General features: G+C 48.7%; 1 protein-coding gene across 3 annotated transcripts in view; it reads left to right on the top strand.

Moving 5' to 3' along the window:
- The first annotated feature begins 1,568 nt into the window (after positions 1 to 1,568).
- Lac (septate junction protein lachesin) overlaps positions 1,569 to 27,700 on the top strand; it is a 78,722-nt gene continuing 52,590 nt past the window's right edge. Inside the window, exons 1-3 of one of the 3 annotated variants that reach the window (XM_065429431.2) lie at positions 1,569 to 2,037; positions 4,903 to 4,995; positions 5,649 to 5,838. In XM_065429431.2, the coding sequence (XP_065285503.2) occupies positions 5,721 to 5,838 (118 nt within the window). In that variant the 5' untranslated portion in view covers positions 1,569 to 2,037; positions 4,903 to 4,995; positions 5,649 to 5,720. Of the gene's footprint in view, positions 2,038 to 4,902; positions 4,996 to 5,423; positions 5,591 to 5,648; positions 5,839 to 27,700 lie in introns of those variants that run through there. The other 2 variants (XM_065429434.2, XM_070537752.1) reach the window with 2 other exon arrangements.

Here is a 27,700-nt window from a genome sequence, read left to right as displayed (position 1 = left end):
CTGTCTTGTGTGCCTTGACTGTTCCAGTTAACGCAACACTGCTTCCTTGTGAAAACTTACAACGCAAAAGAATACAGACGCACGTAGTATACAGAGATAAAATTAGCACTTCAACAAAAGTGTTGCTGGTGCCAATGAGGGAGGGGGATAATTATTTTCTGAACCTCTTTCCAGTTGTCCCATCAAGTTCCTTCTTTCTTTTCTATCAAATTCTAACCATTTGCACTGTAATAAATAAATAACGATTTCATATGCTGGTAAGTTGTTAAAATTATCTATACCGCCTATGTGTGAAAACGTTGCTCATGGCCACCACAACCTGTGCATGAGCTACGTACATCTGTTAAAGGCGCGGAACAGAAACGGCCCTGCTGCCAGGCATTGCTGACCGCAGACAGTCGGAATCTCTCACGCGCCGGCCGAACAAAAGCATCCTGCAGGTACGTAAATTAACCTACGAAACCACGTGCACATACTTTCGCGCTGTCAAAACCTGAAACTCTGGTAATTACTCGCGTGTCTGAGCACACCGCGTGCTTGTGTCGTGTTTCAGCAACACGAACTTTCAACGTGCGCGCGCTTTACGCCTTAAATACGCCTTGAATAATGGTGCTTTTCTCTATTTCTTCCGCAAATCCGACACGACATTCTTAAGGCCAGTTACCGACTGACAAAGCAAGATCTAGATTGAAAAAACTGCTCCGCAGGACTCGAACGAACTTTTCCGCGGATTTCCTCCCGTAGCGTGTTAGACGTCGTCTGCTACGGCAGGCCCACTGCCGGCGGCGCCACCGTCGAGGCCGCGCCGAGCGGAGGAGGAGAGAAGTGAATGGCGCTACTTTGGGACATTGAGGGGCTTTATCTCGGAGACGACGAGCGCGCCACCTGTCGCTGTCATGAAAAAATGCCGCACCGCCGTACGCAGCGCAGCCCAGCCGATGCTGACACCTCCCATTCTAGCCACCCTACCCGGGCTTGCCTGAACGTCGCGCGAAGAGTCGTTCCGGAAGTGACGTTGGCTTGCCGTGGTCATGTGAGGTGCGTCATGCTACTGACGCGAGCGGCAGCTTCCGGCGCGGGCGCGAAAAACCTAGCGGTCGTAGGTCTCCACACCGCCGCGCGCCTACACGCGAAACAGCCTCCGCGCCTGACGCCGTACGCGCCCAGGCGTGGTGCAGCGCGTGCGGGCGCATTGGAACGCGTACGTCTGGTTGAGCCTTTAGGATTTGTTTGGCTAAGTGAATTATGCTAGCTAGGTTTTCACTGTTTCCAGATGAGTGACAGCCATTCCGCTAAACGTGACAAAAAATATGCGCTTCATTTTTTTTTTTTCAGTTTAGGAGAGGCACAGATCCCGAGCATGTCTCAAAGGGGGCGTGGCTGGAGGCTGCCTAGGTTTCGAAAAATGTTGATTTTGAGGTAAATATTTCGCGTGCGCGCAAATGAAACACTGGGCCATGTTAAGCAAAGAATAGAGATTTTAAATTACACAAAAACAAAAATAGCTTTTTTTCGGAAATTTTACCTACCCTGTTCCCTTAACTGACCCGCTCGTCATTTTGCGTTTGGCGCAGCAGCCGCCCGTTCAGCTGAACCGTAGCATCTTACTATATATGCTCCGGCAGCTATTGTCGACGTTAGGCGCGGTGTCCATCACTTCACCGACCGGGAAACAGCCATGGGTTCCGCCGCTGCCTTCTGATGTATGGCGTGCTTCGAAGCTTTAAGTCGCCGCTGCTCCTCTTGTTGCCAGGACTTCTGCAATTGTGTTTACGGGACTCTGTTTTGCTCCGGAATTCCCGCAGGGCCCATTAGATCTCCCGGAATATGTAGGCGACGCGCGGCGGCGATTCCATCCGTTCTCATGCACGAGCCATGTGCACGAGCTGTCACGCCTGACGTCCTGACCAGTCTCAAGTTTCGCCTGCCGTGGTCCTTTCTTTTGTGCGCGTGTTCCCACGAACGAACTGACTGTGTCATTTACCCGAGGGACATCGAGGCAACTGTCATCGCCACGTGCTTCAACTACCTTGCGAGGTGAGCCACTATATGTGCGTGTGTGTGTGTCGCAGCCAAGATTATTCAAGCTGTTCAAAAACAGAAAAGAAGCGAAGAATTCATGTTGTAAGATAAAGTTATGAAACCTGCGGTCTTCTAGCGTCAGAATTCTGGCAACCGAACACCGTAGCCTTGAAACTGTCTTGCACTGTGCTTTTTCTTTTTTTTTCTGAAACAGCTTGGCTGCCGTTAACTGGAACGCGCTATACACCTTACAATGGCACGGCAATTTTTTTTATATATCTGCTTGAAGCCGTTGCATTTAGCCGTTGACGCGTAACTAGCGTGTTTCCCCATATATGTTTCTTTTTTCCCGGTATCTCTGGCCCCTTACCGCATCTCGGCGAAGTCTAGGGATTCTTTGCAAGAATATATGGTCTTCGATACTGTTATGTGCGGAGGTGAAATGCCTTGTCTAGTACGCGCCGCTGGTGCGCTGCGGAGCAGCTCGTCCTAACGCTAACTCATGGCTAAGTGCTGGGCTCGAGTTGGGTGTCCACTGCGCACGCGCGGCCTTGAGTCGGGTGCCTGCTCATCGCTTCCTTGACCGGCTTCTATACCTTGTGCGTTCGCTTCGTGCCGCCGTGGCCGCGCTGCCTTCCTATAGGGGCTTCAAAATGACGTTGCAAGCGGCAAGCAAGCACGAGTGATGGCGGCTGACCGCGCCTCGTATTAAAACCCGTTAAAACCACATGGCCATGCAGGGCGACCGCGGCGGCGGGAAGCGGGCGCACAAGATGAGAACTGGGGCGCTATTCTGGACATTCCGCCATTTTCTTCGATGCGTGACGTAGGCGCGACGCAAACAAAATGGTGCTGGTGGCCCGGTTTTGCTTACGTAACGTGACGCCAACTTGACGTTTCGCCTAAGAAACTGAAATGAAGACAGTGAATGTAGCGTTATCGGTAAAGCAAAACAGTTTTCCTCCGCAGTAAAAATAAAGCAGCTATCTCAAAGCGCATGATTGTTCCGTCGAAAACGCTTCGCGCTTCCGTCGTCTGCTGCGTACAAGCCGTCGTCTCCTTCAATAGCTAGGATGCGTGTCCCAGGAAAATGCAATGAGTCATCGCGTGTTGGCGCCAACGCGTTTTCTTGCTTGAGACAACATACGCGACCTACCAGTGGTGATGCGCGCACGTTCTAGGCCACGTTATCGCTATTTCGTGAAACGCAAGTGACTCAGCCCGACTCGGCTGGCTGAGAAACGGCCGAATATCACCGATAGCGTTGCGGGCGCCAGAGATAACCACTAGCGCGACGCAAGCGCCGGCGCTGCCATCTCTTGTTCATTTCGCTGGTTACTCGCACCGCGGGAGGAAACTTCAAGGCGCCGCCTTGCGTACATTTCTTTTTATAAATTAGAAAGAGGCCGTTGTCATAACTTTTGATTGTGCGAAAAGGCATTAATCTTGATTACAATACAAATGCAGCAGTGAAAAGTGGACAACATTGCCGAAAGTTTGCTATGTTCAACCAATATTATTTTGTATAAACGCGTTCTTTTAAAAAATGATGGCCCCAAACACAAATGCCAACACCACCCGAGAGCGATGCAAATACTATGAGCACGCGTTATGAACAAAAGATTTTCGTGGCGCCAAACAAGGGGGAAAATGTGGCGATACGCATTCCTCTCGGCTGCCATTGCATATGGCTGCTCATTAGCATAATTCGCGCGGCTCGTCGCAGCAAAAATTATGGCGGAAAATCTCAGCAATGGCGGCCCAGTGCAACGTCACGCATCGTCAAAATGACGATTACGAAACAGCCTTTCCTGTGACGCTCCTCACGAGATATTCCTTCAGCCAATCAGCAAGCTGGCATGGCGCATATCTTGAATCGCCACCACATATTCGCGCAATCGCAGATGCATTGCACTGGCTTCTGCACGCTACCGCTCACATTCTTTTTGAAGCACTAACATCACAATATATCTGCCTAGGACCAAAAAAAATGTATTAGTCCATAAAATTTGCAGCTCGACGTCACGTTTCGTCATCTTGATGAAAACGCAAAATGACATTTCGCAAAACTTCCGTTTCCCAACAAAAAATTCTAGGCACGTGAGCTCGCCACAGCCAATAAGAGAGTAAACATGGCGGATAATGGCGGCTGTGCAGCCGCCATGCGTGTCCAGAATAGCGCCCCTGGACAATGAAGCGATTTGCACCCGGCTCTTTTTCGCGCGTGCGCAGTGCTACTCGAGCCTGCAGCGGCTAACGTTAGCGCTGTCTTGCACCGCAAAACCCGGGCGGCGCGCTCTGGCAAGGCTGCTCACCCTCTGCACTCCAGCCCACCGTGCCCTCTGTTACTGCGTATTTTTACGCCTTATTGTGATTTACAACGCCGTTAGTGCCGCATGAATGTGCTCACGGTGTGTCCGCAGAAGTGTGACTATCACAGCTCTGCGCAAGGCAACAGACGCCGAGGCGCAGGCGCCTCACGCGGTCTTCGAAGTCGCCCGGTCAATCAACACACAATCCGCGAAAGACTTTGTCGCGTTCGGTTGTTTCGCTGCAATATTTGAGGCGCTGTTTGCCCAATAACTTTAGTTGGAGCAGCGAATGACTCCGCTCTCGACGACAGCGAGACGACCGAGCCCATCCTTTTACTTCGTTTTGAGACGGCGTTTCACAACAACGATGATTAAAGCCCTGCGATGCATGCGCTTTTATGCGTTTCTTTTTTCGATGCGAGTTCGCGTTATATAGCATAGGGTGGCGTATACGACCGACAGTCCTACGCCATCCCGTTGTATTCATGGTCGCACTATTTACGTGCCAATACGCTACGTTGCAAATCGTCCGTGCTTCCCATGACTTTTTTTACCTTCCCAACCGTAGGTGAAGCTCGTGCAATCAAGTGACTGTGGCACGGCCCTGAGGGACAACGGAGCACCTGTCGCCACCGCGTCGCTTCGGCATCTAATCGACGAGGTGGGAGTGCTTAGCTTGCGAGGGCGGCGCGGCTCCTAACTTTATCAAAACTGATTGACAGCATTGTCAAATTATGTGAAGTTAATTGTAGTGCTTAATTACGCATTAGCTTCCTTGGAAGGCCGCAGCCACATCGAGTCGTCGCCGTGACGGAAGTGGAGAAGACGGGGTTGGGCGATTCTAGCTTCAGGCTGAGCTAACGCTAGGCAGGCAGCTGACACTGCGCAGGCCATAGCTGGCAGGTGTCCTCCCTCGTTTGCGACACGGCCATCGGCCCGTTCCGAGTGCCATTGTTCCCGGCCACAATTTCGCGTACACACGCGCGAAAGAGCGCGAAATGTGGAATCGCGGAAGTCGATGCCATCCGGAATTAGTGTCAGGCTAACCAGTGGCGTATTACTTTCAGTTCATCCAGCTACGCTGAAGAACAGACGTTGCCTTCGGTCCGCAGCGCGGCGCGTTGCGGCCGAAGTACGCGGCCACTTTTTTTCTTTTCCATTCTTTGTGCCATGCTTTCTTTGTTTTCTGTCGCTCGACATGCGGACCATATTTGACGAGTTCATCTACCACGGCTCGTGCGATGACGCCTGTCGTGGTGAGTACCTACTTTCTGGTGATATTCATAACTTGAAAAGTCGCCCCCTTTGTTTCAGCTACGCACCCTGTAGGCCTCCGCTTTTAGCCCACTCCAGCAACGTCCCTGCGCTCTGCCGTGTCTCAGACGCATGACGTTCAGCTCGTGTCGTCCCGTCCTCTGTGCACTTATGCTCCAGCCTGACAGCTACTGGTTTCCTGGCGAACGAAGAAACCTGCACTACCCGTCCTGCAGTACATCGACTGCGCGTAAGTCCTTCCGACCCGTACTGCGACAGTGTGCTGACGGCTCATTACCATGCATTTGTTGTTGTTGTTGTTGTTGTTGTTGTTGTTGTTGTTGTTGTTGTTGTTGCTGTTGTTGTTGTTGTTGTTGTTGTTGTTGTTGTTGTTGTTGTTGTTGTTGTTGTTGTTGTTGTTGTTGTTGTTGTTGTTGTTGTTGTTGTTGTTTCAGTCGACAACCCTTGTCTTGACATCCGCAGCCCGTTAACATCTCGCCCGCCTGCGTAGTAGGCGATACAATCTAGGGCTCACCGTAGTGCAGCAAGCCCTGTTCTTGCGACAGTTCGTCACATTGCTGCGCCCGATGACGTTGAGCTGCAGGAAAAGTCCACCTCTCCTTGCTCCGTGCTCACTCGATGACGCTGCGCATCTACGGATTCATGAGGCGAACACCGACCACGACATCCCTGCGAGACTTCTTTCCTCCCGGTAGCTGTATCATGGCCGTTGGACGAGCGGCCCAAAACAATTAGACGTAACATGATGGCACCTCTGTGATACACTGCCTAGTAAATCTGGGGATCGGTGCACTTTTATTGACATTCTGCGCTCTCGTAATAGTAGTCTGATACTGGTTCGCATTGTGAAGTTACGCGCGCGTATGCGAGCGTGCGTGCGTGTGTGTTGCTGCATATCTATGTGTTGTACGCGCGTGCGAATTCACTCATTTCATCTCGTTGTTCATCATTTTCGCTGGGTGCGTTCTCACTTCATCGATGACATTTTTGGTGGATGGCGTCGTTTAATCGGCGAGTTTCTTCAGAAAGCTCGTTAATGGTTTCGCAGTGATCGTCGTGGATCTTTTCGGAAACCCTTCCTACTTTGGCTCTGGGCGTTCTCCCTAACTGAAAGGCGTCCACTCGTGTATTTGTGTATGACCCGTGCCTTGTCAACTTGTTTTCTGATCCAATTAAGGGGTCTCCGTTTGTATCTTTTCCTTATCCACATCTTCTTTGTTTATCAAGTCATTCATCATGGCTAATGAGCAGCATCAGCGTACCATTGCAAAAAAGCACATTGTGTGAATGAAAGGCAATGAAACATTTACGTTAACTTCTCAGGATCAAGAGTATGAGGTTATCCTCCTAATTCTAGTGCTGGCATGGTACCAAGCTCATTTTTTCAAGAACCTCTCTATACTCGTTATTCATGTTAGCGGTTAAGCTGCGTACCGCTACAGAGCCAGGTAAAGCAGATCCTGAACCTCCCTTCAGCAAGATTGGACATTTATCAGGTGCCACTACCGCACATGCCTGTGGTGCTACGTCTTGATCAGGCTGTTTCATCAACGTTCCTTTTGTCCTTCTGTGTTCACTGCCCTGTGTAAATTTACCTGCTTGCATCCACTTCTAATTGCTGTTCAATGTTCATTGAAACTTAATAAAATGGCGAAGGTATGTTGTATGGCGCTATTTTCCCTTTTGTGGAGAACATTGTATGGTTGTAAAAATTTGGACCTTTCGATGTCCACTGGTGTTATATGCGAACTGAAATACAATTTTCGACGTAGTTCCCGAGTCGGTAATGCAGCTTCTGAAATAGGCGGGGGAGGAGGCTTCTCTCGGTGGTGTAATCTTCCTTTGTGAAATTGTTTTGTACTTCACTATCGCTAATACTGCTTCACCTTTCCGGAGAAACTGTGGCATTCTTTTTTTTTTTTTTTGCGAGTCCGGGTATAAGCGCTGCTGCACATGGCTGCTGTCGATTCTGATGTCGAGTGAATCCGGCTTGGCCTCATTTTGGTTACTGAGTGACTTACACGGGCCCTCCCTACCACCACGCACCAATAGTTAAAGGAAGAGCAAATGCGTTACTCGAAGAAAACCTAGTGCATAGTTTTTTTCCAGTAAAGTGGAGTATATATCCGCCAGTAGTTTTTCTCGTTACTGAGATTTCATTGGGTAATTATAATTATCTAACCCGGGAAGTATTTTAAACATGTCTGTGTCAATGAGGCATCTGTAGGCACGCCCAAATGACGTACAACTGCGGTGGTTTCAGCGACGTACTAATTGCGAAAATTTTTTTCCCCGACTGCTAAAGAAACCCCGCGAAATATCGGCGCCTATGCAGACTACGCGTGCACCTGGCGGCAGTCCGGTAGCCGATGCGGATATGGCGAATATTGAAGAACCATACGTAACGGTACGCAACCGTTGATCTCGCAGTTGCGCCATGTTGCGTCTAGGCAGCCAGGCGCACTGCTCGCACATCTCTCTCTATAGTTGACGGGCGTCTCTCTCGGCGTGCGTTCTCCCTGTTGCGCTTGTCATTTGAGCTGTTGCAAGAACGCCAATGCGCACCCTGTTCCCAGCTGCTCCGGCGTGCGATGGGACGTGTCATATTCCCGCGCCAGCCACACTAGACTGTAGAGTGTCCAATGTTCGCCGATGTAGCGTAACTGCGCCAGGCGTCGATCGCGTTCAGCTGGACTAGTGAGGCCACTCCAGTGCGCTCTTCTTCGAGCGGAGGCAGAACGCAGCGAGGCCCTGCTGTTGAGCGTAGACAACCGGATATGGAAAACCCGCTGGACTCAAAGAATGCATCGCATTCTCTGTGGCTAGAAGAGGTGCCTGACTTTTATTTATTTACTTATTTATTAGAAATACTATCCGGGCCCAAAGGCACTACTCGAAGGAGTGGGGCAATATGGCAAGACGTGTAGCTAACAAAATATATATATTACAACGCATCTCGTAAAGCGATCTTGAACTCGTGGTGATAAGTTTTGCTGGCGATTGTGGAGGGAAGGTGGTTCCATGCGACACTTGTTCGAAGAACAAGAGTCATTACACAAATTTGTGCGAAAAGACGGTAGACCCACTTTGAAGGGATTACCGGTCCTTGAAGATGTATAATGAGGTGGATGAAACAGGAGGTCCTTCAAATGGTTGTTACAATAATATATTTCGTGGAAAAGGTTAAGGCGAAGTGACTTTCGACACAAGGAAAGGTCAGGCAAGTTTAAGGTTTTCTTCATAGATGTGACACTGGAATGACGTGAATAATTCGATAAGATATAGTTCGCTGATACACCGGAACGGAATACAAGCAAGGAAAGCAGACAGCACGGGCGCTTGTACTCCATTCGTCACTGTACGCCACATCCGCCTGGCAATAATAGCGCCGGATACAGCACCCTTCGATGCGTGATACGCCGCGCGTGGCGATAAGGTGTGCCTTCGCTACACATCTTGGCAAATGCTGAGGCTCATCTTAGCCTAGGGCGGTGCCGCTGATAACAGTGGGCCATTCAAGCCAAAGCGGAGCGACAGGTGCGAGTAGCAACGGCCGCCTTCCTGCTTCTTAACGCATACTCATAGCTAGTCGTTTATGTTGAATCGGTGGGTGTCACAAAAGTCGCGTTATTTCTTCAATTCTCCGCCCCCGCATCCTATGTATGCACGCCTATTAAGCATCGCTTCTTTAAGAGTGGGCCACAAGCCTACGTGCCGCACCGTTTCGCAAACGGTGGAGAACGTGATCTTGGGTACGTCCAGAGCACGTTGAGCTATGTGTGTTCGTGACTGCTGTAATGCGTGTGATTAATGTGTTCGCCGGAGAAGGTGATCGCTGGTAGGGTTGGAACCTTGGTGGCTACACACCCGGGCTACGTGAGGCCGGGTGCATCCGCGGCTGTTGTTTTGTGTGTTATTAAATTGCTTGCCAGTGAAGGTGACCGCAAGCAGAGTCTAAACCACGGTGGAAGCAAGCCCGGCCTACGTGAAGCCGTCCTCGACCGCAGCTATTGTTTTGTGTGTGATTAAATTGACTGCCGGTGAAGGTGACCGCCAGTGGAGCCCGAACTACGGCGAGGACCAGTGTGCGCGTGTGTGAACCATGTCTAGACGACAAGAAGTGAACGCTGGCGCCTCGAGAGGCTTATAAAAGCACGCCGATCCTACACTTCACCAGTCTGCTCTGGGGACGATAAACGAACGCCGAGCAACTCCCGGGCAAATAACCTGCCGACATCACGCCCCGACACCGAACACCGCCGGCCGCCGTGGAAGCCAGCCGCCGACGTCGAGGCGCCGACTTCGAGGGTCACTTACGGGCCGCATCGGTTGGGACGGACTGCCGGCGCGCCCGGTTGACTGTATGTCGCTTTTGATTCTGTGGACTGTGGACTCTAAACATTTGCCTTCTCGATTACTGTTTAGGAATCTAGTTGGAACTGATGTCCATTGTTCCTGTTGCGAATGCACATAGTAATTGTTTAACTTGGTTACACCTGTCCTTTGGTATTGTAATTGTACTGTTTCCGTCTAACATATTCATATCCATTACTTAATAACGTCAGTTTATTCTGTTGCTGAGCAATCACATTAAATCACTGCTTTTGCTTGATTTCATCAGGCCTTTGTCTCGTTCACTACGGTAATTGGCGAAAGCCAGGCACCAGACTCCACCCCTTTATGCCACCACTCAGGAGGAGCTAACGCATCGACGCTGAGTCGTGACATTATCTGGCGTCCGCGACAGGACTTCTGGTGCAAAGTAGCCGCCTTGAACGGGGTGAGGACCTTGGTGAATGATCCCCTTCATTAGGAGGGACAGTTCTAGTTGAAAAGAAAAGGAAATATTTCCCAAAAGGAATTTTCTAACGCTTCTTTTGCATACTCTAACTTTCTGTTTTACCATGGAGTTAGAAAAGTTGGTATCTATCGGCACTCAGTTCGGTCTCTCAGGAGCGGAGCTGAAGAAGTGGATAGAGGAGGAACAGGCGAGACAACGACAGGAAAGGGCTTTGGCTCGAGAGGCATCAGAAAGAGAACGAGAAGTAGCGGAGAGAGAACACGCCGCAGCACTTAAAGCAAGCGAGCGTGAGGTGGAAGCGTTGCGTCTTAAGCTGGAGCTTCGAAAGCTGGAGAGGGAGAATCCGAGTAATGTTAGCAGCACTCAAGAGAGGGATGCCGACAACGGTATGAGACTTAATGCGAGCAAGCTTCTCATCGCATTCGACGAAAGAAAGGATGACCTTGATGCATATATACGCCGTTTTGAGGGTCTCGCTAGGAGCCAGAGGTGGCCGGAAGAGCAGTGGGCTACAGTATTGAGCACATGTCTGAGCGGGGAAGCGCTAAGTGTCTTTCGGAGATTGTCACCGGAAGATGCGTCAAGCTACCCCAAGGTCAAGGCCGCTCTCTTGAGGCGTTTTCGATTCACCATTGAGGGCTTCAGAGAAAAATTCAGGAGCGCAAGATCAGCAGACGGCGAGACCGCTGCGCAATTTTCGGCAAGGCTGAGCCATTATTTTGACCGATGGATAGAGATGGCCGAGATAAAGAAGGACTACATTTCGCTTCGCGAGATTTTGATTAAGGAGCAATTTCTTAGTAGTTGCCACCCGAACTTGTCGCTTTACCTTAAGGAGAGGAAAGCTGAATCACTTGATGAAATGCTGGGACTGGCCGATCGATTTCTCGAAGCACAAGGAGGCACTAACTTGGGAAAGGTGAAGAGAGACGGACGAGAAGACGCCGCGAGAATTGAAACTGACGACAGGAAAGCCAGCCAAAGGGTGCCACCAAAATGTTACCTTTGTGGTAGGACGGGGCACCATGCAGCACAGTGCAAGAGGAACTCTGTTGGCGGGTATGGTCCCGTTTGCTTTAAATGCGGTAGGAAAGGGCACAAGGCAGACACTTGCCAACAGAGATGGAAGGAAAAGCCTCAGGCTTCATGTGTTTATGCACCTGGCAAGGCAGACAACCAGGAATGTATCCGCAACGGATATGTTGAGCTAAAGAATGGCAACAAAATTCCTGTGGTGAATGCTGTAATGATGACACGGCCGCAATTCCTAGTCGAGGGAATGCCTGTTGTTGCCGGCAATATAGGCGGGAGATCTGTCACTGTACTGCGCGATACGGGAAGCAACACAGTAATAGTCAGAAGAAGCCTTGTCAACGACGACCAGCTCACAGGGGAAAGTAGCCCAGTTTATTTAGTTGATGGTACCGTGAAGATGCTTCCTGAAGCGCGAATCCACGTCGAGACCCCCTATTTCTGCGGCAACATCACCGCCCTTTGTATGCAGGAGCCATTGTATGATGTAATACTCGGGAACATAGAGGGTGTTAAAGCACCGGAAGAGCCGTCTAGCGAGGCAGCGAAGGAGACGGATGATTTACCGGCAAGGGAGGAGGCGACCGCTGCAGCCGTAACAAGAGCCCAGGCGAAGAGCGCCGGAAAGAAATTTGAGAGGCTGAAAACGCCCGACGTAGAAACTACCCCCGGAACAGCGGGAACATACGCCGAGGCCCAAGAAAGAGACGAGTCGTTGCGACACTGCTTTTTGCAGATCGGCAAAAAGCTGACCTGCAGGGATCAGCAGAGCGTGATTGAGTTTAAGCAAGAAAACGGGCTTCTGTATCGCACGTACACAGAGCCAAATGGAAGGTATGTTCAGCAATTAGTCGTTCCGAAGGAACATCGAGAAGCCGTACTGAAAATGGCCCATGACGGGATCATGTCCGGGCATCTGGGAGCTCAGAAAACAAAAGATCGCATCATGGAAGAATTTTTTTGGCCGGGCCTTACCGCCGACGTTAAGAGGTTTGTGGCCTCTTGCGATATCTGTCAACGAACGACGCCTAAAGGGAGAGTACCACATGTGCCTCTGGGGAGGGTACCAATCATAGACACCCCATTTAAGCGGGTCGCAATCGACATTGTGGGGCCTATACAGCCACCGTCCAGAAGCGGGAATCGCTATATATTGACTCTTATGGACTACGCGACAAGATATCCGGATGCGGTCGCCCTACCGAGCATCGAGACAGAGCGTGTGGCTGAGGCCTTGGTAGAAATGTTCTCCCGTGTGGGAGTGCCTAACGAAATACTTAGCGATCGTGGATCTAACTTTACATCAGAACTGATGAAAGAGGTCGCCCGCCTCTTATCCGTCCGGCAGTTGCACACAACGCCATATCATCCCATGGCCAACGGCTTGGTGGAGAAATTTAACGGGACCCTGAAGCTTATGTTAAAGCGAATGTGCGCAGAGAAGCCGAGAGAATGGGACCGCTACCTGGCCCCTTTGTTATTAGCCTACAGGGAGGTACCTCAAGCAAGCCTTGGGTTTTCCCCCTTCGAGCTCTTGTATGGTCGCCACATCAGAGGCCCCCTAACCATTCTAAAGGAGGTTTGGACGAACCATGCCCTAGATGAAGAAGCAAAGACCACATATCAACACGTGATCGACCTTCGCAACCGTTTAGAGGAAACGTGTCGATTGGCACACGAAGAGCTCGAGAGGGCCGGCGCTCGATACGCGAAGCTGTACAACCGCCAAGCAAAGCAGAGAACGTTTCAGCCGGGAGACCTAGTCCTGCTACCGACAGAACAAAACAAGTTGCTTCTGCAGTGGAAGGGACCTTTCGAAGTAAAAGCAAAGAAAGGTGATGTCGACTATACCATCGAGACTGTAGGAGGACCCAGAGTTTTCCATGCCAACCTGTTAAAAAAATACGAGGACAGAGACGGCACACAAACGTCAAAACAGAGTAACGCAATAGTTAGCGTCACAGAAGAAGAAGGGAAAAGCATTCCAGTGCCAGAATTCGTGGAAAATGAGACCTTCGAAGACGTGAAGCTCGCGCCCCGCCTGACTGCGACACAGCGACAAGAACTTCTAGACGAAATGAAAAAGAGAGCACCCATTTTCTCCAATGTTCCAGGGAAGACAGACTGGGCCGTATGCCACTTAGAAACCACGACCGAGGCCCCAGTAAATGTCAAGCAATATCCGCTGCCGTTTGCTACTAGAGAAGATATAGAAAAGGAGGTAAAGGAAATGGAAAGGCTCGGAATAATCGAAAAATCAGGATCGCCTTACAATTCGCCAGTGTTGCTGGTGAAGAAGCCGGACCAGACAAATCGGCTGTGCATAGACTTCCGCCGCTTGAATGATGTATTAGTGGCAGATGCAGAACCCATGCCTAGGGCTGACGCTGTTTTCGCCACAGTCGGAGACAAGAAATTTTTCTCGAAGGTGGATTTTACGAAAGGATACTGGCAAATTCCCCTGTCGGAGGACTCGAGGCCCAAGACAGCATTTTCCACCACAGCGGGACTTTATCAATTTAGTTTCATGCCCTTCGGTTTAAAGACCGCACCCGCTGTTTTCGCCAAATTGATGCGTCGAGTCGTGGAAGGGATACCAGACGTGGAGCATTACTACGACGACGTGCTCGTCGCCAGCGCAACGTGGGAAGACCACCTTGCCTCGTTGAGTCAACTTTTTGAGCGGATCCAGGCCGCCGGTCTGACTGTGCGCCCGAGTAAATGCGAATTGGGCTTGGAGGAAATTGACTTCCTTGGACATCGAGTCGGAGGAGGAAAGTTAGAACCATTGGAAAAGACTTTAAACAAGATAGAAGCAGCTTCACGGCCGAAAACGAAGAGACAAGTGCGCGCCTTCCTTGGACTGACTGGCTACTACAGAGATTTTATCCCGGGTTACGCCGAGATCAGCGCACCGCTTACGGAGCTAATCAAAAAGGGCGAGAGGAACATAGTGAATTGGACGCAGATACACGAGAAGGCATTCCAAGAACTGAAGAACAAAATCTCCAGCGCTCCCATTTTGCGGCTTCCAGATTTCAGTAGGCCGTTCGTGCTACGTACAGACGCCTCCGACACGAGTCTCGGAGCAGTCCTAATGCAAGACCACGACGGAACACTTCATCCCATAGCCTATGCTAGCAGAAAACTGCTGCCTAGGGAGAGAGCCTATAGCACGATTGAAAGAGAATGTCTAGCGCTCGTGTGGGGGATACAGAAATTCTCGGTGTATCTCTATGGGGCCCCCTTTGTCGTCCAGACGGACCATCAACCTTTAAGCTACTTGAGACAGGCACGGCAACTGAACAGTAGAGTCCTTCGATGGAGCTTGTTACTTCAAGAGTACCAGTTCACCGTAAAACACATAAAGGGAAAAGAAAATGTGGGAGCGGATTATCTGAGCAGATTGTGAAACAGATATTCGGCAACCACAGTCTTTAATGTGTAACCATCAATAGATGTGAGTCTTGTGTTGATACCAAGCGACTTTTGCGGTATGATGAATATTATAAAATAATATTCTAGAAGTGGGGGGCAGTGTCACAAAAGTCGCGTTATTTCTTCAATTCTCCGCCCCCGCATCCTATGTATGCACGCCTATTAAGCATCGCTTCTTTAAGAGTGGGCCACAAGCCTACGTGCCGCACCGTTTCGCAAACGGTGGAGAACGTGATCTTGGGTACGTCCAGAGCACGTTGAGCTATGTGTGTTCGTGACTGCTGTAATGCGTGTGATTAGTGTGTTCGCCGGAGAAGGTGATCGCTGGTAGGGTTGGAACCTTGGTGGCTACACACCCGGGCTACGTGAGGCCGGGTGCATCCGCGGCTGTTGTTTTGTGTGTTATTAAATTGCTTGCCAGTGAAGGTGACCGCAAGCAGAGTCTAAACCACGGTGGAAGCAAGCCCGGCCTACGTGAAGCCGTCCTCGACCGCAGCTATTGTTTTGTGTGTGATTAAATTGACTGCCGGTGAAGGTGACCGCCAGTGGAGCCCGAACTACGGCGAGGACCAGTGTGCGCGTGTGTGAACCATGTCTAGACGACAAGAAGTGAACGCTGGCGCCTCGAGAGGCTTATAAAAGCACGCCGATCCTACACTTCACCAGTCTGCTCTGGGGACGATAAACGAACGCCGAGCAACTCCCGGGCAAATAACCTGCCGACATCACGCCCCGACACCGAACACCGCCGGCCGCCGTGGAAGCCAGCCGCCGACGTCGAGGCGCCGACTTCGAGGGTCACTTACGGGCCGCATCGGTTGGGACGGACTGCCGGCGCGCCCGGTTGACTGTATGTCGCTTTTGATTCTGTGGACTGTGGACTCTAAACATTTGCCTTCTCGATTACTGTTTAGGAATCTAGTTGGAACTGATGTCCATTGTTCCTGTTGCGAATGCACATAGTAATTGTTTAACTTGGTTACACCTGTCCTTTGGTATTGTAATTGTACTGTTTCCGTCTAACATATTCATATCCATTACTTAATAACGTCAGTTTATTCTGTTGCTGAGCAATCACATTAAATCACTGCTTTTGCTTGATTTCATCAGGCCTTTGTCTCGTTCACGACGGTAATTGGCGAAAGCCAGGCACCAGACTCCACCCCTTTATGCCACCACTCAGGAGGAGCTAACGCATCGACGCTGAGTCGTGACAGTGGGTTACGCTAGACAGCCTAGACTACTACAGATGTGCACCTCTGTCGCTTTAAGCGGGTGTCTAGGATTCTGTATACATTATTAACAGCATTGTCGTAGCAGGTTTTTATTTCTGGAGGAACTTTTCGGGAGCGCATCAGTACTACATCCGATACGTAAGCGCAGACAATGCAGACCGCCTCCGCCAGCTATGCCACTGATTGTTGATAACGGCCTCTTGCGCTAAGAAATGCTGGTCATGTTAAGAAATACATTAGCGTTCCATTTAACAGTTTCCCAAACACCTCTTTCTACTACTTCGGGCCGATTTTAACTGCAAAGCCCGTTCACTTTCTAGCAGGTTTTGGAGATGGACATTTCGAAAGTGGCATAATTCTTGGGATTTTGCTTTACATGGATCTAACTTCCATATTGCTCAGCTTCAATAAGCAATGGCGACGTGTGCTCTAACATGAATTTGTTAATTCTGGTCCTGTTCTTTTCTGCATGTAGAGTGCTGAATCGTTGCAGGTTGGTAAACAAGTGTTAGATATACGGCGATATTCTATATATACGCGTATTTGTGTTTTAGTGTCAGAACGCTTTTTCTCGGGATCGCTATATGTACACATGCGAAGAAAACGCGCGCTGCCACTGCGTGCTTGCCAGCGCGCTCGCAATAATTCGGTGCTCTCTATCGCACTGTATGCTGAGCAATTCTCGGAACGATTGAAAACTGGTGCTCCTTGAAGTGTTATATATATATATATATATATATATATATATATATATATATACAAAGACGTGTAGAAAGCTTAATTCGTAATTCGTTCTGCGCTTCGAGTATAGTATAGTATAGCGAGTGATGCAGCAGGAATGGTATATATAATCATATAATAGACAGTTTTAATTATACGTGCGTAGAGGCTTCACGTACGCAAACGTGAAAAGCCTACGTACCTTACGTGCACGCCATCTGAAACGCTTTTAGCTACACGTACGCGACGCACGCCAAGAGGGACCCCGGCCGTAGCCCCATCTATCGGGAAATGTGAACACCGCGGCAGCCAATTGAATCCTGTCGCCGTGTTTCGATGCGAGCCGCCTGCGCGCGCGCGGACCGCTATCGCTTGTTCGTGATCTTGCGGAACTCCCGCGCGAAGCGGTCTACGTGCGCAAGAAACGCACGCAAAGAATTGAATCTCACGTACGTCCGTGAGAAGCACGCGCGCCCGCTACGTTTTACGCATGCGCACTGGTCACACGTAGACGCTCTACGTACGCAAAGCCTCTACGTACGTGTAACTAAAACTGTCTAATGTGGGATTCGAGACGTGTAAATTTTGGCGGGCCAATTTTTACAGCAGCGGCGGATAAAATAAAAACCCTGATGGATTATACAGCAGCCTATAATCCATGATTTGATGATTGACTTCATAGTTATTAGAGCTAGGCCACCGATGTCAATTTGACCTTTGTATGTTGGCAAGGTCTTAACAGATCAGCTTTTAAAATTAATAATTAGACACTTATTTAAAGCATGCTGGCGCGAGAGCTCCACCACATTTTCCGTACGAAACAGGGATCGAGCACTTCAGGTGTGGCCGTGATTACCCTGTAATAACATGGGATCACCGACCGTGACACGCCGTTCAATGTGCCGATCTTGGCTGTCGGCCCAGGACCTAGACTTTCATTTAATGCTTGTCACGCAAAAAGAAATTACTAGTCTTTCAGTGCTAGAGTGCTATTCTGGACATTGTCACATTGCGCTATATTGTCGTTTTGAGCTAATAAGAAAGGTAGCAGCAGTCTTGTGAGTCAATAAAAACTGGCGCGATGGCTAATTCGACGATATGGCGGAATTTGACAATGTCCATACCAGGCTAGCGTCCCTGGTCAACATTTGGTATGGTGGAGTTCGAGAACAAAAAAGTTTAATAAAGGCACCTTGGCCATTCGAACAGCTTGACTGCGCATATTGAAGGCCTGTGTTTCAGCCAACGGCCATCCGCTCACCGCAAATATTTGTTGCTCTTGCTTGACGGCGAACCTCTGGCCATATGTTGCGTAGGCGCGCTACCGATATGCTCCGTTTCGGCCTCGTGCGTTAATGGGGCGAGTCTCTTCGTGGCCTCGTGCTTAAAATGAGGGTCTGTGATTCGTTTTAAATGATGATTTGTTATGATCTCGCCACTACCTACAAAAGCCGAATATAGCGTTGAATTTAATCATTAAGTTATTTAGCAAATCTTTGTTAATGCTACTACTAAATTTTCCGTCTGGGAGTTTGCTTGTTCTTTCCACCGATGTTAGGAATCTCACTCGCCGTGGTGGCTTAGTGGCTATGGTGTTGGGCTGTTAAGCAGGAGGTCGCGGGATGAAACCCCTGCCACGATGGCCGCATTTTGATAGGAGCGAAATGAGAAAACACCAGTGTACTTACATTTAGGTGCACGTTAACGAACCTCAGGGGGACCAACTTATTCCGGAGTCCCTCACTACGGCGTGCCTCATGATCATATCGTGATTTTGGCACGTAATATCTCCACTTAACTGTTACGAATGTCGGTCAGAAAGAAACAAAAACATTGTGTCTCAGCTTCCCTGTTTTTAATAAGCAGGATATAGGCGGAGCAATAGCAGACCCCAATCGCCCGGCTAAACCCACCCGTTGCTACAACCCACCACCACCACCACCACAATTGTCGCTGAAACACGCGGTGTGTCAACGTAGAGTGCCGTCAGTTAAGACACGGAAAGCTTCCCGGATTCAAGAACCTGAAACTTTCTGCGTGTAGAATATGCACTGTTAGTATATATTTAAATACGACCAGAAAAAAAACGCAGCTATTTGATTTCTGAATAAACCAGGCGACTGCAGAAGCCGAGGCTGCCGATTGCTGCAGGAACAATGAAAGTAATCACAAAGAGGTGTGAAATAATGCGACCACAGCATTTCTGGCCACTTTCGAAGGGCCTGACGCTTCCTCAACTGAGTCCGTTGATGCATCGCTTTCTCACAACGGATCCATGGTACGTTGTCGTGGAACACCACTAAGCCAGATGCCTACCTATATACTGCTTAGAAATAAAAAATGCGGAACTGAAACCGTAATTAGGATTATGTTAAAGAAGCGAATTCGGTTTAATAAATAAGTTATGCGAAGATAAGGGGGGGGGGGGGGAGGGAGGTGCGTAGCCACATATATTTGTTTTTGCGAGGTTATTTAGCTAGCATTTGCTGTTTAGATGCGTAATTCTCTAGAGAACAGAGCAGGTGACCGGCCCATCTCTAGCGGAAGTACATATGACTATACGTACGTATATGTAAACTGGGGCCCTGTAACGCAAAACTATTCCAATATATTTCTATTCCAATCTCCTGACGTCAAACTTACGGAACTGCCGACGCAAGCATCGCGCGGTAACCCGTAGCGTTGCCTGAACAACCCAATCAAACGCTCTCCTCGTTTATTAGAGGTCGTTTTTGTTTACTTTCAAAACGAATAAAGTAGCCTACTCTGAGCAGTTTTTCTTATCTAATTGGCTGAAAGTAAGCGAGGAGAACGCTCAAGTGGAGAATGATTCGATGGGGCCTAGCCAGCACAGTGAAAATGTAGATAACCGGATGAAGAGCGAGGTGCCCGCGCCTGCGTTTGGTTCGCTTTCCCTTAGCTTGCGGTGACTTGTCTAAAATCGCGGCGGTGTGCAAGGGGCAGTTAAAAATGCCGCCAAAACGGATCCTCAACAAAGAAGAGTTGGCCGAGGGATGTCGTATACGTGCCGAAAGGACTCGATTACGTTATACTGTCACACAAAAAAGTTTCGTTGTAGGCAAATAAACCCGTACCCTCCGGCATGTGCGAGAAGCCAATGCCTGAGCGGTCGCCAGCAGCTATCTTCTATTCCTTCCGGAACAGGGCAATCTCGGGCTACTCAGAAAAATAAAGAGTTTTGTTCGGCATATTAATGCAGCTTTAACGCGTACACGTCACTTTGACGCAACGAGTTTTCGCACTTTTGTGACATCGAGTGACAGGCAAGCGAAGTGGATGCAGCCTGAAACATATTGTCTGATAACAGAGAGTTATAATGGCGAAAAGGCGTCAAATCAGAAGTAATTACTTTTCTTTTGTTCGGTCGAATCATGCATAATCAGTGCGTACACGTCACGTCAGATTGGGAGCTATCACGGCTTTCGTGACGTCGCATGACGGACTGGCGAAGTGGGGGTGCTCCAAAAAAAGTTTGTCACCGATCGCGGAGGGCTGATTGCAGCATTGGAATAGAAAAGTTTGGATTCGCTTTAAGTTATAGCGCCCCTGGTTATATGTTTGCTGTCCTGTGTTGAGCCATGTCTGGCATTGACGTAGTTTCCATGAAGTGGAAGTCCGCGAGGGACCTCGAGAAGAACAGTTTCTGCGCTAAAAAATTATGCAGATCAAACACACAAGTTGGCATCTATGTGAAGGGAAGCTTTGGTGAATGGTGCTGCCTATTCGATGATGTACAATGACAGGTTTGGTTGGGTCTGGTTTGATTTGATGAGCCTTTTGTAGGAATCTTAGTGGGACATGCCCATTCTGAAGACGTGGTCAAGAACGGTCACAGACCCAGTGACAGAGAGGGAGTTGTTAAATCAAGGATATTAACATAAATCAGACAATACGTGAAATATAATTCATCATTCCACTAAGAGATCGCTTTTCATTATAGATGCCTGTGAGCCGACATTATACGTGTGGTCAGGTCAGGTCAGGTCAGGAACGCAGAACAAAGGGCATACTTGGTCAGCATGCAAGGTTTATATAAGCCGCTTCGCGGGTACATTCATGTAAACTTTGTATATGCGCCGTATATATATCCACAGTTATATCTGGCGAGATAGCGACCAACCCGACTGCCAGGCAGGCACGTCCAACTCGGGAAAGTGGGCCAATAAAGTTTTGCTTTATAACTGACCGGAATTCTCGCTACGCCTGTTAACACAGAGTGCGGCGTCTATTGGCTCCGTAGCCGGTGTAAAAGCACGGCGTAATTCCAACTGTAAGTTTTGGTGCGTGAATTAAGTCACTGATACAAATATGGAAATTCGACACTGCATTTTAGGCGTTGGCGAGTTGTTGGCGCTTGAATTTATGCTAATCGCACATAAAATGCGCGAGTGTTCTGTTCTGCTGCCTTTCTATATAGAAAGTCGCTCAATGCTCACGGTGCTTTCATGAGCGAGCAGGAGCACTCAAAACTGCTCGGGAACTACTGACTCGCGAAAGGCTCGCCGGCCTCAGTGGCAGCACCTACTACGCTTTGATAGACGCTATTTGATAACTTTGTGCAGCTGCGCCACCTAACTGGCGCCGTCACTTGCGAGAGCTCTTTTTGAGCAGTTGTATTAGTGCCCCTGTTCGGCCGCTGGAGGGATATGCCATAGTTGGCCTGGCACGTTTGCAGTAACCGTCGGTTGATGCCGCTTTCACTCATGTCTGCTGTTCCTGAACGCGTATAAAAAAAGCGATGTAAGATCGAGCATGCGACTTCAACATCCCCAAGAAATATTTTCTACGCATTGACGCATAACCAGCATTCGTCTTTGAAGGCGGAGCGTACCGTGACCGCTAATTTTGGGTCCGCTATAGCTAAACCTCCTTCCCGAGCTGGAGTACGCAAGGCTCGAACGTCTCGCGTGAACGGATGCCCAATCCGGAGAAGAGCGTCGATCCTGTTTCCTTGCGCTTTCTCTCTCTCTCTCTCAATTTCTTTTTAACTATTTCTCTTCTCTCGTTCTCCTTCTGTCTCTCGGCAGAGCACGTTCCGGTCTGGCTGAGGAGGTGACGCGGCGTGGTCAGTCATCCCTGACGCTATTTCCCGCAGCCGGTGGCAGCGGCGGTGGCGACGGAATTATTGATTCAGCACCACTCCTATACTCCGTGCGTACCCTGGTCGACTACGCGGCGCGGGGAAAAAAAAAAATATAGCCGCCGGTGGGGTCCCCGCAACGGCAGCACTATTTATCAGAACGAATTGGCCCCGCTCGTATATGACCGTGTCTATCCTATATGTGCCTTTATTATTACATTTATGTTTTCGTGAGGCGACATGGAATTATGTAAATAGTTTGAGCGCACACACCAGCTCGCATGGTCTAAATGACGAGCATCATCAACAACGGGCAGAACTCACGCGCAAAATAGAAAAGACACAAAAAATAACATTAAAAAATGTCAGTAACGCGTGGGAGTAGAGCGAGTGGCTGTATAGGCCAGTAGTGCGACTGCCGATAGCAGGTGCGCGTGCGCGGTCGCGATGAGGAGGATGGGAGAGAGAGAAGCCGCGAAAGAAACGGAAGTATACAAACAAGGGGGGCGACCTGCTCCTTGACCACGCAGTACCTTTTTCCTCACACTTTCTGTGCCTTTTTTGCCAATACTGTGGCAGTCACCTGCCGTTCTATTGATCGAAAGGCGTGAGTCACGGACGGCGACGTCGTCTCGTCTCTGCATGCCACGCACGCAGGCACGCACACAGCGTACGCACGCGCTGTAGCGTCTGGAGTGCACACACAAGCGAGTGGACCTGTGCCTGGCGCCGCGAGGTTCGGTCGACGGCGTCTCGGTGGCGCTGTGACTCATATCGGGCCATTTTGGCAGTTGGAAGTGTGCGCGTGTCATCATCATTGGAGTCCTCCCTGGTGCTTCCCGCTGTCATCGAGATCGATGTGTCTTCCATAGAGACGCCAGTAGTCCAATCAACGGTGTAGGATTTACACGGAGAAAGTGGAATGTTTCGATGAGCTATTTCCGCTTTGCACAGACGATTCCAGTTACGTGCTACCTTGGCTGCGTAATATTTGACAGGCCTCCATGCTTTTGTCGATGTCTGGATATGTCGCAAGGGTTATTGCTTTTCTGCACAACTACCGTTTTCAGATTGAAAAAGCAGATTCGAATACTTACGAGTGTAGTATTTTGTGAAGGAAACCCGTACTTTTTCATTAATGGGAGGGGGTCTCACGTCCCGAACTTGCATCACGTATGCAATGACGTCGTAGTAAAATAAAGTTTGACCACCTGGGTATCTTAACGGGCATTAAAACCATCGCAAGCAAGGGTATCTCCACCACCTCCACCCTGTGTGTCTGTCAGTGGTGCTACGGCACTATTTTAAGGCGAAAGCCTTAAGTGGCTCTTTGCAATGGCTTTGTGTGCGTGTGCGCGCGCGCGCGCGCGTGTGTGTGTGTGTGTGTGTGTGTGTGTGTGTGTGTGTGTGTGTGTGTGTGTGTGTGTGTGTGTGTGTGCGTGTGTGTGTGTGTGTGTGCGTGTGTGTGTGTGTGTGTGTGTGTGTGTGTGTGCGCGTGCGTGCGTGCGTGCGTGCGTGCATTTCTTTTACCCTTTTCCTCTCTGTCCTCTTTCTAACCCCTATCCCCCAAGCCCAGTGCAGGGTAGCAAACCGGAGACTAATATCTGGTTAACTTCCCTGCCTTTCCTCTTCGTCTCTCTCTCTCTCTCTCTTGGAATGGCTCATACCCGAAAAAAGCGGCTCTAGTCCAGTGATGAATATCAGCGATGCAAAAAATATCATCATCAGGAACGGCTCATACCCACGTAAGCAAGCAAAAATACAATGGCTTAATATGAATGAAGAAACGAAAGAAAGAATGAACGAAGGGAAGAAAGATAGACCAAAAGAAAAAGAACGAAAGAAAGGAAGAACAAACGAAAGAACAAAGAAAAAAAAGATGACAGAAAGATGGAAAGGAAGAGAGAACGAAAGAACCAGTTCGTAGTGCATTAGGTGCTCACATGTGTCGTTGAGGAGGTCGACCTATTGCGCCGTACTTTTACTTCACAATGTGGTTCGTTATGTTTTGCAAGAACTCCGACCCCTCCGGTCGTATAACTTAATGCATTACCACGTGTGTAGCAGGCTTTCGCCTTCACGTGTTACAGGAATGTAACATGCTGCCGAACTTTTTTGTAGCGTTTCTTGCCCATATTTGCCGGGTCCGTCCTAATAGGTAGATACGGTAATCAGCGAAGTGCGTGCATATATACTCTTCCGCAAAATATTCTCACCATTCGAGGCAAGTGAAAGGCTGAAGTAGTAAGAAGCTTCCTTTTACAACTTGTATACCATTTCGCAGTTAACTATTCGCACATTGTACAATTTCGCGTTTTATCCGGCATACACCAAGAAGATGAAGAAAGGACGAGAAGGAGGAGTATGACGATGGCGTCCGTGGTAATGGCTATCCACTCTGAGTATTGGCCAATAATCGGGCAGCACAGATGCACGGAATGAAGTCCGTATCCACTAGGAGTGCCTAGTCGAATGGAGAAATTTTCAAGGGGAACCAGATATTGAGAAAAACAATCTTTCACTATCGAATGTTTAACTCATTTCTATTCAAAGTGAAATACAATGTTTGCATGGAATTCCCTTCGTAAAAAAATGAGGCACTTCCACGGTGTTTGACACATTAATGTACTGCCGTTTGTAAGTTGGCGCCCGGTCAACTGGAACGATCGCAGATGGGAAACAACGGCTCTCAATTATCCCGTGTACCCTGAAAATGACTAATAAAATAAGGCAACCATTTTGGAGCAAGAAGACGAGTGAGGTAGTACGGGGCACGTGCGTGAGACTGGCGCAATAATATGACGAATTACCCAATTAGAGAAAAGGAATTCGTACACCGGCTGCCAAAAAAAGCAAAGCATCTTTACTGAATGAACCTCTGCAACTCTCCTGTAGCAGAATCTTTCGGTGCACATTCCACTTGCACCAATCTCTCTCTCTGTCTACCGAGACTGCGACAAGTGTTAAACCTTATATTCAAACACAAACGAATATCCGACAATTTCAAATAATTCTGAAATCTAATGCGAATCAGATAACATACCATTCCATTCGTATTCCAAATTCCGAATATTCATACACCTCCACAATGAAGACATACGTTTAGCGTAGGCGGGCTGGTGAAAGCCATGGGAAAACGAAAACAGCTAAGAAAGGAAACGACGGAATAAAAAGAAGAAAAGGGGTTTTAGTGACCCGTGAGTCTAGGCGCGCGAGTAAAAAGGTGGGGGAAGAATGCTGCGCCGTTTCTCGTTCCTTTTCGTGGTCTTTAGGCCGTAGACCGCCGTTTCTTCTGTGGTTTCATCTTTTCTGAGTACCGCTGGACAGTGCTGAATGCGGGTACTTGGAAGCGTGTCCCTTGACGAACGATTATGATTCGCGGCGCCGTCGGAAGTTCCTGAGGGTGTTTGACCTGTGCTTCCGTAATGACCATCCCATTGAATTTAACGCCCCTCAGGAGGCCGACACCACGGGTTCGACACTAAAAGCGCCGAGAAACTGATGACTGGCTAGGTCGTTGTGTCGTCTTAAGTCTCAACGCAGCTAGGCAATGGCAGGGGAGCGGAGGCCTCGAGCGATCGCATTCCGGATTCTTGACCACGTATACGCTGTGTCATGTGGAAAGGTGGCACACGTTGCCGCCTTAGAATCCTTTGCTTCCTTAATACAGCGGCGGCACGTTGACCACTTCTCAGAAGGACAGGTAAGCTCCCAGTGACTCGTCAAACAAAGGATGTTACAGGAGTACTGACCCGTAGTTCGAAGTTGCGGAATCTGTACAACACGCTTGTCGCAGGTAAAAGGACGACACTTAACAAGTATGGACGTTGGGCAACACTTTAAAATAACTTAATTTCATACTTAGGTTGGTTTAGATATTCAAGACTGGACGTCATCGATATTACCATGACGTCACGACGCATAGGTAAGTTTGTGACGCAGTGTAGGCTAGGTACGATTACGTTGAACACAAAGCACATAGTGTAAAACGCGTCCAGCGCGTCAACCGCTACAGCGCTTCGCCACGAGGCACGAAAAACAAGCTTCTCCGCCAAAGTATGGGATATGTAGTAGAGCAATGCATTATTTACGTGGTAACTTCATCCAGAAAGAAAATTTGGCCCCAGCTGTAGTTTTGTTGGATTTTTCATTGTGCAGCCGAAAGTGCCCACTTTCAAAAGTGAGAGGGAGAGGGCAGGTGGATACCTTGCAACCCCCCCCCCCCTACATACACACACACTTCCGACTGTGGAGGTGGGGTCCTGGCTAGTGCCTCCCCCCCCCTCCCCCCCCCCCCCACCGGTAGATACGCCTATGACATCTGATACGGAAAGGCATTCACCTGAAAGGCCTCATCGTAGTTGCTTGCATTTGTACGACTTTTCTCAGTTGAGGACCGATTTTCCGTAGTTCAGTTAGAGATACCAACGAGAATTGCCTACTAGAGAGCATGGCTTGCTGGTATACTTCAATCTAAAATTATGCTTTTTCAAACAAAGGATGATTTTTCGACATATTTTCAAATGAAACATAAGATGTGCATTCAACAACACATTCCGCTAAATTATTCGATTCTTCGGTCGTAAGTGAAAAAAAAATGATTTCTGAAAGATTTTAGTGCGAGCAAAGTATGACTGGACTACTTTAGAATGAAAAATACGCGACGACCTTTGTGGAGCATGGGTAATATATGTGGCATTTGCTAAACCTGTTTGATTATGAAACAACGAGTAAAAAAATTCAGCCTGCTGATTTTACGGCGCACGTGGAGCGGATCTAGTCCAAGTTTGCCTAACATGCCAGGAACTGATGATGATGTTTTGTAATCGGAGCAAATAAACCATGCAGCCAGACGCTGAATTCGTTCAAGTTTATCAATTTCCTTATTAATGAACCAGTCCCACACTATGGAAGCATACTCTAGGAGTGGGCGTACGAGGGAACGATAAGCTTGCAGCTTGACAGATAGATGAAGGTGACTTCTTTAGCTTTCTGCGTAGAAAGCAGAGTTTTTTTAAAAGCTTTGTTGCATATGTTGTTAATATGGGTGTACCATTTGAGGTTACTGTTAATTGTTATGCCTAAGTATTTCACACAGGTAATAGATTCAAGGTTCCGATTGCCAATGTGGTAAGTATAAAGTAGTGGTTTTCGTTTTAGTGTTATTGTCATTGACACTGTTTTGGAAAAGTTTATTTGCATTGCTCTGTCGTCGCACCAGTCCACGAGCTTACAAGGACTATTGTTAAGTGTATCCTGGCATGAAGAACTCCTGACAGCAGAAGAAATGACACAATCATCAGCAAACAATTTCACCTTGGCATTAGGATCCAAATTTTCAGCAATATCATTTACATCGATAACTAACAGCAGGGGTCCCAACACTGACCCCTCTGGTACACCGGATAAGACAGGCAGGCTATTAAATTTCACACCATCGATTTCCACAAACTGAACACGATTCGCTAAATAGGCTTGAATCCAATGCACTATATTTTTTGGCAGTCCAAGTGATTTAAGAATTTCAATTAGATTTGCATGTGGCACACGGTAAAATGCATTTGACATGTCTAGAAATATTGCGTCAATCTGCAGGCGGTCGTCTGCAAAGTCGTGTACAATAGGTAACAATTGAGTTGAGGTTGAAAATTTCCTACGATAACCATGCTGAAAATTAACAAAAAATTATTCGCTTCGAAGTGGTTATAGATATGTGATTAGCGATAATACGCTCCAAGAACTTGCAACATGTGCTTATGAGGGA

Source organism: Dermacentor albipictus, chromosome 4 (genome assembly GCF_038994185.2).
Source record: "Dermacentor albipictus isolate Rhodes 1998 colony chromosome 4, USDA_Dalb.pri_finalv2, whole genome shotgun sequence".
Lineage (NCBI taxonomy): Eukaryota > Metazoa > Arthropoda > Arachnida > Ixodida > Ixodidae > Dermacentor > Dermacentor albipictus.
Note: the sequence above shows the minus strand (reverse complement) of the source record. Positions and strands in the feature narration are given on the sequence as shown.